Source organism: Lemur catta, chromosome 1 (genome assembly GCF_020740605.2).
Source record: "Lemur catta isolate mLemCat1 chromosome 1, mLemCat1.pri, whole genome shotgun sequence".
NCBI lineage: Eukaryota > Metazoa > Chordata > Mammalia > Primates > Lemuridae > Lemur > Lemur catta.
This window is the reverse complement of record NC_059128.1, coordinates 66,455,841-66,469,893: the sequence shown is the minus strand read 5'-3', so window position 1 is coordinate 66,469,893 and position 14,053 is coordinate 66,455,841. Positions and strand designations below refer to the sequence as shown.

General features: G+C 41.4%; 3 gene segments (V, D, J or C); all 3 read left to right on the top strand.

The window, feature by feature from the left end:
- The window catches only part of LOC123620673, a 477,715-nt gene that overhangs the window by 222,603 nt on the left and 241,059 nt on the right, over nt 1-14,053 (top strand).
- LOC123620697 overlaps nt 1-14,053 on the top strand; it is a 362,704-nt gene that overhangs the window by 154,696 nt on the left and 193,955 nt on the right.
- Nucleotides 8,300-8,944, top strand: LOC123620823. The segment is given in 1 exon segment: nt 8,300-8,944. A coding segment is annotated over 1 exon segment (285 nt).

Genomic DNA, 14,053 nt, shown 5'->3' with positions numbered 1-14,053 from the left:
CAGATGACCATAAACTGAAGGAGCAGTGAGTGCAGGCACAAACTGCTTTGATCATGTGTCTCACGTCAATACCCACAAGAGAGCCCACTACTGAGGAAGCACTGAGCAACCATGTGGACAGGATGATCCATCCAGAGGATGTTAGCCAGCCAGATGATGTCTGTCCTTGTCCACTTCAGTACTCGAACAATATACCCATGAATAGATTAGCCAAGGTGACAGAATTGAGGTTCTCCATAAGCCCAGAAGCATGAATTTTCTCTTACCAAGACAGATTTAGCTGCCTTCTGCTGCCAAACATCCACCCTGTCAGCAGTAGCCTGTGAGCCTTCAACATGGAATCATCCCTCAAGGAGACCAACCACCCACTTTTCGGCAAGTTGATAACATTGGACCATTTCCAGCCTGGAAGTACTAGAAATTTTTATTATTAATACATATTCTGGGTATGAGTTTATCTTCCCCTCCACAGTACATAGACACATGAACTGAGGGCTCAGAGTGTCTGATTGATTATTATGATCATCACAGGATCTCACATCCCTCTGCATCAAAGGACCCACTTTACAGTAAGGGAGTGTGACAATGGGTGCGTGTCCATTGGGTATACTGACCCTACAACATATAGCATTAGCCACAAACTGCTAGCCTGATGGAACTTTGGAGTGACCACTTAAGGGCTCAACTACAGCACCGGATTAGCTGTAGCACTCTGAGGGGTTGAAAAGCTGTCCTTCAAGATAACGTTGTGCCCCTGTTGTATAAAATACATAGACCTGGGCACCAAGGAGTGGAAGTAGGACTATCTCCCCATCAACTCCCACTTTCAATGACCCACTTCTATGTTTCCTGTTCTCACAGTTGTAGGTTCTGCTGAACTAGAGGTCCTGTTTCCTTTTGAGGGGAACAGGGAGGAGGATACTTCTACTAGGGAAATAGAAAGGTTTTTACCAAACCTAAAGTTACACACACTGCCTGGTAATTTTGGGATCCTCATGCCAGTAGACCAGAAGGTCAAGAAAGCAGTTACTACACTGGCAGGGACAGGTGATCCTGATTATCATGAAACTATAGGGTTGTTACTACCTAGTGAGGGCTGGGAAAATATGTCTAAAACTCAGAGCATTCACTGGGATGACTTTCAGCAATTTTATGCCAGTGATCACTGTGAACAGGCAATTGTAGCATCTATGGCCTGACTAGAGCAGACTAGCTAGGGGCTTAGACCCTCAGGGTTGAAGGTCTTGTCTAGGTTACCTCCTTGGGAAAGAAATCTAGACCAGTAGAAGTGTTAGCCGAAGGTGAAGAGAATCAAGAATGAGTGGTATGGAAGAAGATAATAAATATGAATTACAGCCATGGAATCGACTACAGCAAGTGTAACTTGTCCCATTAACCCTCCTGTTGTCTTTTTTTTAAAAAAAGAACTGGATATCTGAGTGGATTTAACAGAGCACAAGTGGGTCTCAGCAGAGCAAGGAATGAACTGTACAGATGCTGTTGGGACCCCACCCACATCCCCTTGGCAGTCACCTCAATGCACTGAACATTGTTCTTCAAAAATCCCAGCAACTCTGAGAACCTTTTTCTGGCCATGGGAGCAGTATGTTCAGTGCAAGCCAGAAATGCCAAAGAGTTAATGCCCCCAAATCAATCCCTGATCAGTGATGGACAATGAGGTTATAAATGACTCCTCCAGCTTCTTCAGCCTCATTTGGGACAACTCCAAAGGGTGTGCTACCCTGTCTCCCAAGTTACCCAGCTGCTCTAAGTTCCACTTGCCTGTCGTGGTAACTGTCTGGATAGCACACCTTGCATTGGCTTCCTCCTCCCTGATTCACTTCCCAACAATGTTTCCTAGAATCACCAGAAATAAACTACATGTGCACAAATCCTTCCATTGGAGCTGACTCTCAGGGATCCAAAACCGAGATTCAGGAATTCAAATCAAGAGACAAGGATAGAGATGATCTAGAAGAAACTCTGGTGCTCCTTCTTCCATGGCCATCAAACTGAGTTTTGCAGCATAAGGAATTTTAGCAGCCTCAGTCAGGGCTGGGCCCAATGCTCATGACTCCCTGCACATCTCTCTGAGTGGGGACACTCAGCCACCTACCTCTAGCACAGAGAACCCTTACTCCTCTGACAGCACTTGATAGGTGACTGGGCCCCCATTCATACTCCCAGCTTGGAAACTCCAGTTCTGGAATTACATAAGGATCCTGGTCACTCCCACTGGAAATGCAAAATTCTAATGAATCAGAGTAAGGTTTTTAAAAAGTTCTTTATTCACAATATTTCTTCAAAATGGAATGAGAATGATTGAACAACTCTATATATAAATATAAACTAAATGTTTTGAATCACTTTAGTGCTGATGAGAACTTCTATAATAGTCACTTCAGAGCTTCCTGATGCAGCATAAACATGGCTTTTTTTTAATCCATGGAAATTATAAGCACAATTAGACACTACATGTTCTGCTTTCACTTATCTCTGGATTTAGTCAGTGCTCTGTCAGTCACAAGCTTATATATTTTTTCTCATTTTTTGTATATCTTGAGAAATTATAAAAATATAAAAAATTGAATATATTATAACAGGTATATTCTTATCACCCATAATTAAATGTTCATATTTTATCAGATTTGCTTTGTCATTTTTATTTAAAAGAAAAAGAAGAAGAAGAAGAAGAGGAGAGGAGGAGGAGGAAAAAGAAGAAGATGAGGAAGAAGAAGAAGAAAAGGAAAATCAGAGTTTGCCACTGTTGTGAGTGGAATCCGCCGCTTCCTCCCACCATTCCACTCTCCTCTCCAAGATTAGGTTTTATCAAGAATAATTTACCGGCTCCATTTCCTCTTTAATTTCTTCCTAGGCTGAAAGAACTCAGAAAACATTTTTCACTCTCATTTGAAATCATAACCAAAGCTCTGTTTTCTGAAAGAGAAACCAAAAGGTATTAGAAAACTTTCCTCGCTGAGACATAATCATCCGTCCCACCTGTCATAGCATTTCCTGCTTTGAAGATTTGTCACCAAGCACAGAGGAGAACCCAGATCAGAGCAGGAGACTTTTCACCCTGCAGGGGAACGCTGTCAGCATGACACTTGCTAGCTGGCTGTGGGCAGCTGTGGTCTCCACCTGTCTTGGTAAGGAAGGTGTAGGTCTTTATTTATAACGGCATCTAATGGGGCTATGAAGGAAGAGGAAAGATTAATAGAACAGAAGGGCTTTGTCTCTTAGATCCCAGCTACCTGGAGAGAGAAAGCAGATATATGTTGCCTGAGGCTTGAATCAAAAAGAAAGGTGGATGGGGATGGGGACCAGCTTGTGAGTGTCTGCTCCTCTCTGACATGATACCCCAGTGAAGCCCTTTCTCTCCTCTTTCCCACAGCATCCAGCGTGGCCCAGACAGTCACACAGTCTCAACCAGAGATGTCTGTGCAGGAGGCAGAGACGGCGACCCTGGACTGCACATATGCCACTAGTGAGAGTAATTATTATTTGTTCTGGTACAAACAGCCTCCCAGCAGGCAGATGATTCTCATTATTCGCCAAGAAGCTTATAAGCAACAGAATGCAACAGAGAATCGCTTCTCGGTGAACTTCCAGAAAGCAGCCAAATCCTTCAGTCTCAAGATCTCAGACTCACAGCTGGGGGACGCCGCGATGTATTTCTGTGCTTTCATGGTTCACACAGTGAGGCAAGCGACAAGGAGAGGCTTACAGAAACCTCAGACCTCAGTGTCTGTGCAAAGGTCGGGGTGGGGAGTGGCTGGCCTAACAGGTATAGAAAAATAATCATTGATGTCTCTTGGGAATAAAACCTCCTCCTATCTGGCTATAAAAAACACAGAGAGACGGACATCTGCAAGCTTCACTCCTTAAAATAACAGTAAAGATAATGACATATGCAGTGCTTTCCAGTTTTACAAAGTGCCTTCATGGGTACTGTTGCATTTGACCTTCAGAGCTTTGTATGGTATGGTAACAGGTCAGATGTCCTAAGCATTGTCTCTGTCAAGAGAATCTTTATAATTTGCCTGGGAGCTCTTACCTCCAGGAATCTGAACCTTTTCCATTTTGTTAATTGTTGCCTGTTCTTTCAATTGTCCATCTAGTCCAAACTGCATCTCCTCAGAACAAGGTACCCATTTAGAACACAGCAGGCTTGACACTGGGCATAACGAGAGAGGGGATTCACCGGGCCCACCACGGACTTCAGAGATGACCTAGGCCCATGGAACTAGGTCCGAGGGCCTGTGAAGGCTCTGCTGAGCAGCCAGATCAGGGGCCACGCCCTCAGTGGTTGGAATGCTATCCTTCAGGTAGCGATAATATTTATTAAACCACTGGCTGATATATGGGGCTGTGGCAAGAGTTTAGAAACCAAGAAATGGAAGTAAAGTACAGTCTTCTCATATCACTTCAGGTAACTCATTTTCAGAATTTATGTTTCCCTTTCCCCCAAGGCTCTGCTGGATTAGAGGTCTTAGTTCCCAGAGGAAGGATGCCTCCACCGGGGCATTCAGTAACTTGCAGGTGTGACTGCCACCGAGGTCGCTCTGAACTCCTGCGTGAAAGGTCCAGCAGGCAAGAGAGAGTAATTGGAACAGGAGGGTAATTGACCCTCATTATCATGAAGCACTGGGCTGTTATGACACGATGAGGGTGAGGAGGAATGTGTGTGGAACTTAAGGGTTTCACTTTTGTGTCTCCTGGTGTTTTTAGACCCAGTAAAAACAGCAAGTGGCAGTTGTAGCCACGAGGCCTGAAAAGGGCAAAGTGACTAAGAACTGAGACCCCTCAGCAATGAAGGCCTGAAGACCTGAATGTCATGCAACCTTCCTGTATTAAGTGTTTTAAAGAGACTGGAGCCAGCCACAGCCCTGAAGATTCAGGGACACTGTGGTGATAATACATGGCAAGCACACATCTGAGTAGTGCAAAGAGAGGACTATAATTGATATTGCATGTGCCCGTGGTCCAGCTAAATGCCTATCTGATTTTAGCCAGAGCTGTAGTAGACAATTCTGGAGGATCTCACACTCACCTCAAGCTGATAACATCTGACATTAAGCACACTCTATGTGTGCTCTTTTACTTCCTACCCCAGGGCTTTCTCTGATTCCTCAGGAGCTCCCTCAGCCCTTGGGCAAGCACAGCCTGGAAGTGTAGTTCCTACACTGTAGGGGAATTTCCACCCCCACTGGCAAGCACCAACCAATGGGGTAAGAGAGCCAGGGAAAAATGCACTAGCTTTGGGTTCTGCAAGTAGACATTTCTGAGAGGGCTCCTGTGTGCTTCTTGGGAGATTCTGGCAACATCCAGCCCCAGTATTGCTTGACCCATTTCCTCATTCCTGCTTCCTAAATAAACTACTGTCTCCCGAGTCCTTGCTGCAGGCTTTATTTTGGGGAGAAATGCAAACTAATTCAGAGATTCTTTGAAAATTTAATAGAGAAAGAACAGAGGAGAATTCAGGTGAACCTTACTGGGCTGATTGCTAATAAGGGCAAGTAAGTACTTGAGTGACTAATAGGAAAAAGAAGATGTCACCTTATTTTTTCAAAAGATGATGAGGTGGATCACATTCACTAAACTTCAATCTCTACAGATATGTGATATGCCTATCTTCCAGTTAGTTTATTTTCCTCACTGACCCATAGGCACCTCAAACTCATTGCTGGCTCTAGCATTTCTTTTCTGTTTGTTCCACTCATCCAAATTTCCCTTTTATGTATATTTCAGACTGTTTATACCATATTAATCCTGTAATGCCCACTGGGAACCTCCTTTCCCTCCAAGGATCTTCTATAATAGTCAAAAAAAATCCTTTCATTCTCCTCCAATGTCATATACTAAGTGAATCTGAACCACACAATCCAACTCTCAGTGACATACCTTCTTGAGGTGTATCCTTTTGCTGTTGTGTCAAGATGCTCACCTTTCCTCCCCAGATACATTTCAGTCACTGTGTGGATAGAGTTTGCCTGTCCCCTTCAGCACTCCTCACTGCTCTTGGAACATTGGGTACATAATAAGTGCTGATAAAGCCCTAAGATTATGCTTAAAATTTATATTCTAATCATCCTATATTCCTGAAATAATACAAAGGGAAATAAAGAGGTTTCTTTGAAAAGGTAAACCAGTGATAAAGGGAAGAACAAGTACATTTTAAATATCAAGGCCTTTTGATTTAGTATAAATATAAATCTGAAACTCATAAACAGATTGAAAGGTGGTCTTACTAATAACCTATCTAAGAGAGGAAAATAAGCTATCAAACAGAAAGTAGGAGAAATAAACTCACAAGTACGCTTTGTTTAATTAAAACACGTGTGACCTAACTTGTTATCTCTGAGTTCTTTCTCAACCTTTATGAGCCTAAGCAGACAGTAGGGGTGTGAACTCCCTGCTCCAGCTCTCCGCCTCAGTTCCTGCCTGCCGCCTCCCCCCCACCACCAAAAAAAAACAGATTTCAAGGATTCAGATAACCCAGGCTCACGGGGGGAAAAAAAAAAGAAAGAGAAAGAACTCAGAACTCGCTGACATCTTGCAGTCACTTTTGTAATCAGTCTGCTGAAGCTTGGAGGGGGGAGCCATTTTTACCACTTTCCTCTGTGTGTCCTGGCCACTCTCTCTGTTTTTTTGTTTTTTGTTTTTTGTGTTCTCTCTCTCTCTCTCTCTCCCTCTCTCTTTCCCTGGGGGAAAAAAACATTTAATTCTGTATATCCTAGTCACTGTCTGAGAATTCTTTCTCACCCATGTATGAACTTCATCCCCTAACACAGATTACTTCCAGACAGATTTCTTGTGTCAACTAAGTTCTTTCTATACAGAGAAAGAAATCTTAGAAATTGCCTCAATAATTATCTCTTTGACCTGAAGAGGGCACTGCTCGTCCCCATTGACAGAAGTTATCTGTAAAAGCCTATCTCATGTTGAAGAATTAGCTAAGTTTCTAATACAGACAAAAGAACTGGAACAAACCCTCCTTTACCTGTAGAGTCTAGGTCAGAGGAGTCCTCTGGAGTTAAGAACATCTGTGGCAAAATGCTCAGTTAACCACTTCCCAAATGGAAACAATAAATAGGAAGGGAGCATTAAGGCCACAACTCCTTACATGGCAACTCAGCTTTCAATTTAGTCTTTTATTCTCTTTCTTGTTTTACAGGGGTAAGAAGTTTACATAAAGCTAGACTATAGAGAAGGCCTTATCTAACATTGGATGACACAAATTCAATAGGGAGAGAAAATTAATGCAAATGAGACTAGTGGTTCCCTGCATTGTGAGTTTTCATTTTTGCTCTGTTGCCTCTTCTATAAAATGAAGACTGTAATTCCTGACCTTTCCTCTCTCATAGAAGAGTGCGTGCATGAGGAAAAATAAGATGCCATTGAAAACCTGCCAGCTGTACAACACAGAATGTTCCCAAATGAATTTTATGTTAATTGTTCTGATTCTTCCTTCACAATGTCATTAATAGAAGGGCACAAAAGTCCTTACAGGAACACTTGCCATCAGTATCGTAGAGCTCCCTGACACAACCAAAATCAGATTTTTTTTTTTTAAAGAAAGTCTTCAGCAAATTACAGTGAAATTAGATATCAAAATCCTGGTTTCAATTTTCTCCAGACTATCTCAGTGTTGTTGATATTACTGTCATTATTGTAATCATTTCTCAAAATGATACAGTTTGGTCAAAGAATAATATAACCAATACCTATTTTGTAACAACCTAGAGACGATTTTTTGATATTGGCTTGAAGACAGGGGAGAGAGAAAAGGAAAGAGGAAAGGAAGGAAGAGAGGGAGGGAGGGGAAAGAAAGGAAAGAGAGAGGGAAAGAAAGGGAGGAAAGGAGGAAGAAGGGAAGCAAAGAGCAAAAGAAAGAAAGGAGGAGGGAGGGAGGGAGGGGAAGAGAGGCAGAAGGGGGGGGAGAGAGAAGCTTACAGAGAAAATTGAAGTCAAATTCATTTTGCCTCCTATCCTCCACTCATCTCATTCTCCTCTCCAAATTATGTCTTTATAAAAACAATTTACCAGCTCCTTCCCCTCTTCATTTTTATCCCAGAATAAGTTACCATTCTGACATCTTTTTTTATTTGCCATTATGTAGCCACAGGTTTATTCTCTGAAGCAAAAGACAAAGAGCACCGATGAGCCTTCCTGAGGGAGACGTCATCCACAGCCCACCTGCCACCGCATGTCCTGTTCTGAAGCAGTGACGTCACGCGTACAGCAGATAAGAAGGCTCAGATCAGAACAGGAGATGTCTCAGCCTGCGAGAGGGAGCTGCCAGCATGACGTGCCCTGGCTTGGTGTGGGCACTCGTGGTCTCCGCCTGTCTTGGTAAGGAAGGCACTTGCACTTGCACTTGCTTTGACTAGTATCCAACAGGACTGGAAAGTAGGAAGAAAGATTAAAAATAGCACAGGGATCTGATCTCCTCATTGGGCCCACACAGTGTGGGTGAGAAAGCTGATGGATTTTGCCTGAAGTTTGGATCAAGAAGAAGAAGGGTGGGTGGGGACGGGAACCAGCTCGTGAGGGTCTGTCCCCGTCTCTGACACGATGCCCCAGGGAGGCCCTTTCTCTGCTCTTTCCCGCAGGACGCAGTGTGGCCCAGACAGTCACTCAGTCCCAACCGAAGATGTCCGTGCGGCGGGGCGGGACTGTGACCCTGGACTGCACGTACGCCGCTAGTGTGAATTATTATTATTTGTACTGGCATAAACAGACTCCCAGCGGGCAGATGATTCTCGTTATTAGCCAAGGATCTCATGACCAACAGCCTGCAAGAAGGAGTCGCTTCTCTGTGGACTTCCGGAAAGCAGCCAAATTGTTCAGTCTCAGGATCTCAGACTCGCGGCCGGAGGACGCCGCGCTGTATTTCTGTGTTTTCTCCGAACGCCGCCCCCGGCGAGACAAACGATAGGAAGGGGTTTACAAAAACCTCAGACCTCAGCGTCTGTGCAGAAGGCGGCGGGGCGGGGGAGGGCTCAGGGTTCAGCAACACGGAGAGGAAATCATTGTCTTCTCCGGAGGAAAAAAAGTAATGCCTCCCCACCCCCTTCACCGTTAAGCTCCCTCGTGGAGCATTTAATTCTGTCTGCCCACTTTGGGTGAGTGAAGGACAGTTGGAATGACACTGTCACAGCTGAAATAATTAAGTCCAACGAGTGGGTTCCGGAGCTTAGGTTGGAGGTATGTTTAGAATGAATGGTGGGAGTACCAGATCTGGGAGAGGCCAAGGGGAGGCCAAATTGCCCAGTCATAATTTGGACCACTGAGTCATTTCCCAAACCCTCCACTCCCACCACTCCCTCTAAACACATCAGCTCCTGGGACCACACCCCAGCTCAGCTCAGCACCCAGGCTTCGGCTTGTCTGGAAAAGTGAGTTAGACACCAAGCTCAGTGAAATCTTCCCTCTCACACAAGGAAGATACTGTCGGGCTATTCAGGGGTTTTTGTTGTCATTGTTTTTTGTTTTTCTTAAGAGACTGGTGTCTCTGTCTGTCACCTGGGCTGGAGTGCAGTGGTATGATCATAGCTCACTGCAGCCTCGAATTCTTGGGCTCACATGATCCTCCTGCCTCAGTCTCCCAAGTGGTTGGAACTACAGACATGAAGACCCAGCTAATTTATTTTTTATTTTTTTAGAGACAAGGTCTCACTATGTTGCCCAGGATGGTCTTGAGGACTGGCCTCAAGTGATCCGTCTGCCTCAGCCTCCCAAATACTATTCAGATTTTATCTTGTCCTTAACCCCTGAGGGCCAGTGAGTCATCACTACTTACAGATTCAGGCTAGTTATCAAGGTTTTTATCAGAGCTTGTTTCTCCTTTCCAAACTTACTTCTAATGTCTTCCATAGGGCTCCTCTCATTTGCACTGATAAATAATTTATTCATCTAGTCTCTCCTAAATTGCACCACCCTTCAAACATTGCTTTTCACAGCCACCCAAGTGATCTTCCTATGATAAAAATCAGATCCTGTCCACCCCCACTTCCATAAAGCCCCATTTCCCACAGAAATGGAGAAATGGGATTATTCAGAATGTAAATTCATCAAAGCAGAGGCCTGTATCTCCAACACCTACCATGCCTGACAGGGTAAATGGTGACAGATCATCTACTGATGGATTAATCAGTCCCTGCTTAGCAATTGAGCCTCATGTGTTGCCGTATTCCCATCCCCCTGCCACTGTACACTCCCCTCATTGCAGTACATGAAATTGTTTCCTGCATCTGTGCCTTGGCTGGCACTGTTCCCTCAGTGTGGCATGCCTACCCACACTTAACCACTTAACCACAAACCTCTTAAAGGTTTGCAGACTTCCCATCCTCTCTGAAGTCTTGTCCTGTCTCTCTTGCCCCAGTAGAACTGACCACTTCCTCCTTTATCCCTAAAAAACTGAGACCTTAAGCATATTTCTAATGTAGCAAATCTAACACATTGTGGTACTTATATGTGTTTTTCACTACTGCCCCACTGAAATGCAAACTTTAGTTATCAGGGACAGACTTTTATTCATTTTAATAGCAACAGCGCCTACAACATTCCTTAATTCACAGATAGGATTTTTTAAAAAACTTTTTTCAATGAACTTAATTAATTGATGGCATTTTCATTACACATGATAAAGTAAAAAGTGATAAATTTTTTATTTTGCCATCTCATCCATAGTTGTGTTAACTTAGGATTCTGAGCTAACTCATAGGATGGTATGGCATGCTGAAAATTAATAGTAGTTATAATATCATGTTGATAATATTAGTGGTAACTAAGTCTCATTGAGTATGTATATGTGCCTCACATTCTGATAGGTGCATAATATATATTATTTCATTTAGTAGTCCCAACAAATCTATGTAATTTGTACTATTAATATCCCAGTTTTATGAGGAATTAAAGCCCAAAGAGGTTAACTTGCCTAGAATCATACAATGTATGTGTGACTCCTTAACCACTGGACTCCCCCAAAGGGTGACAGAATTCTATGGCTTCTCAGTCTCATTAATTTAATAGACATATAGATAGAATATAAGAAATAAGTTCATGAAAACAGTGTAGTACCATACATATGCTTATAGTCTGTTCTCGTTTTATATAGTGTAGTAATTGCAAAATAGGAATTACTCATTTATTTTTCTTAATAGAAGTTAAATGTAAAAATAACACTATTACCATTCATTTTTTACATAGGAAATTTATCCCCTTTTAAACATTAGTTTGCAATAATTTGACTTGTGAATATCCAATATTTTAAACTTCTTCAATGCAAAGTGCTTCTTTCTCATTATAAGTTAGGCTGAAACCCAAGACATTTTTAGGGCCTAACAGAGAGAACTCTGGCTCTCTCACCTGGAAAAAACATTGATATGTCTTCAGTTTAATGATTTGTACACTGGATTTGAAATGTACCAGAGCCTCCTGCTGCCAAAAATTAATTCACACATGCATCAGGTCATGTACCGAGTACATGGCCTAGTTACAGGGGAAATGTGCCTGTGGTTATTACTTATTAGGGTAAACGCTGTAAATATCATCCTTGCCTTGAAGGGAAACACAACATGTATAATACCATACTATAACAGATATTCTACTAGGTAAGAGAGAGCTGATGCAGGCTAATGAAGAAACAAGAGGAAAGGACCCAAAAAATTGACATCTAGAGGTATTCATAAAATAAAAGTCTAATAAATAAGTATGAGCTAATCTGATTGTTCCTCTGACCCAAATTATTTTTTGCCCCACTGCCTAGGTTAGAATGCCGAGTTCCTGCTTCTGTGCCTATAATAATCTCAGTCTTTGCTTAAGAACTTGGTCAGAGCAGAGCCTTTAGGTATTGTAACTCCATCAGTTAATCCGTATGGATATTTCACTTCCCACCAATGTTCTTTACTAACACTTTCAGCCTGCTTTGGTTGTTAACAAAACCAACAGCATGGAGCTTTAATGCGCTCTCTAACTTGAGCTCTTTGTCTTGCATCTTTGACAGCTGCATTCTCTCTGTGACAACAGGAAAGAGCATTTTCCATCAAATACAGCAGTCAAAGTTTAAACCTCTTTTGATAGGAGGAAACACTTGCTGCTTAATAAACGAGATAAAGCAGATAACCCATTTGGTATCTGCCACACATGCCTCCTCTACAGTAGCTCAGAATTGCACTGCTTGATAATTTCCTACACATAACATCTGCAAATTCAAAAAGGTGAGTGATGTCAGATCTAAAGGTCCCTTGTTCCATCTTTCTTCATCCGTATTCAGGTCTAAGGGGAAACATACGAGAAGCTGCATGAATTTCAATAGGATTGATACTTTCCACCAAACACTGTAGGACACACAAATTTAAAGCATGGTTAAGGGACTGAACATAAACATATATTGACAGTAATTCCTGCATTGTCATCAAAGTGTGTTCATGTGTGTAGGCCAACTACTAATGCTGTTTAGACATTGGAAAACTATAACCTTCACATATTTTTAAGTTGACTTCTAAAATATTTTATCATTAGCTTAAAGGTTTAAATAGCTGTAAAGGTTGTAAATTTCATCGTATTATAAATATCAACATTTTCAAATAAAACTCATAGAATAGATTTTAAACATACTCAAAGCAATGTTAATACCAAAGTGAGCTGATACCCATCAACATCCAATTAAAATTCAGGAACAAGTTCTTCATTAATAATTGAAGACTTTATATTTCTCTTTTCTTTACTTGAAATCATATTTTCATTTAACTTCTGCAGAATTTAATTTTAATATAATATATTTTTGTTTAAAAGTCTTTTGTTGATCACCCAAATGTCTGCAATAAAAAATATGTATGAAATGGAAATTATTTGTTGATATCCTCTGCCCATACTGCTCTAATTGTTAAAAAATTACTTGTCTAGATTGAGTTATGAATACAATTATTGTTAATGTACCTTTGATTAAAACAATGTAAGTATATTACAATTTTAATAGGTTTTTAACCCTGCAAGTAGTTTTTAGAAATGCATTTTTTAAAAATAACTGGGGTCATATTTATGGTGCCTTAATTAAAGGAGGCTTCCTTGACACCAATAAATTGTCCCTTTGCTTAATGCCCCAGAGGTTTTTAAACCACAGGGCGATACTACAAAGAAAGACTTCTTGAAGAAGGTTGGAGAAGAATTGTGAAATAAAGATAGGAAAAATGAACTACCGTCAAGTTCTCAGGCAGATCATTTTTAGAAAAGGTTACCTAGGGAAGTTGAAGATCTGGAAATTGATTCCCTTAAAATACGTATCTGTTCCCTAATTTGAAAATCCCTGCATTATACCACTCTAAATATTACTGATTTATTCTCAGCGAGTCTTCATTAAATGATGAAGTTTGAGGAGAATCAGCAGTAGATTTGAAGAAAAGAGCCCTGAGTTTCAATAAACCTGATAAATTTCCTAAAACCTGTTTGACATTTCTGGCTTGCAAGAATGGCTCCTGATGAGTTAGAAAATTACAGGAGATTGAGTTCTTGCATGACACAAAGTCATTTGAACACGTATCTTTATCTTGGGAAAGGCAGTTTTAAATGTCATGGTCATTCATTAATAACATCATGAAAGAAAAAGCTATCTCAATCTTAGAGAAAAGAAAAATGATGATTGCTAGATCTTTTTTTCTCTATCTGCAAGAGCATTTTCAAGTAAGCATTTATCTGACATTCTTCGAGAATATAACTTTGTTGTTGCAGCATGTTTACCCAGCAATCCATAACTGAGAAAAGGCTCAGATGGTTTACACGCCTGTGGGTTAGAGGTTAACCACAGAAATGGAAGAAGTGTTATGAGTTCATAGCCTGGAAGAGAAATTAACCCCAAATTATAGTATCAACACTAACAATATTTTATTTTGCTGTCTATGCATGTATATCCTTTTCCTGTAAGCACTTGTGGAATCAGCTCTTTTTATTACTGGTTCTCTCACTAAGGACATTAATAAAATTTGAACACAGGCTCACTCCCTATTTGTATTAGAATTTTGTTTTTTAGCACATATAAGGCCATTCTGAC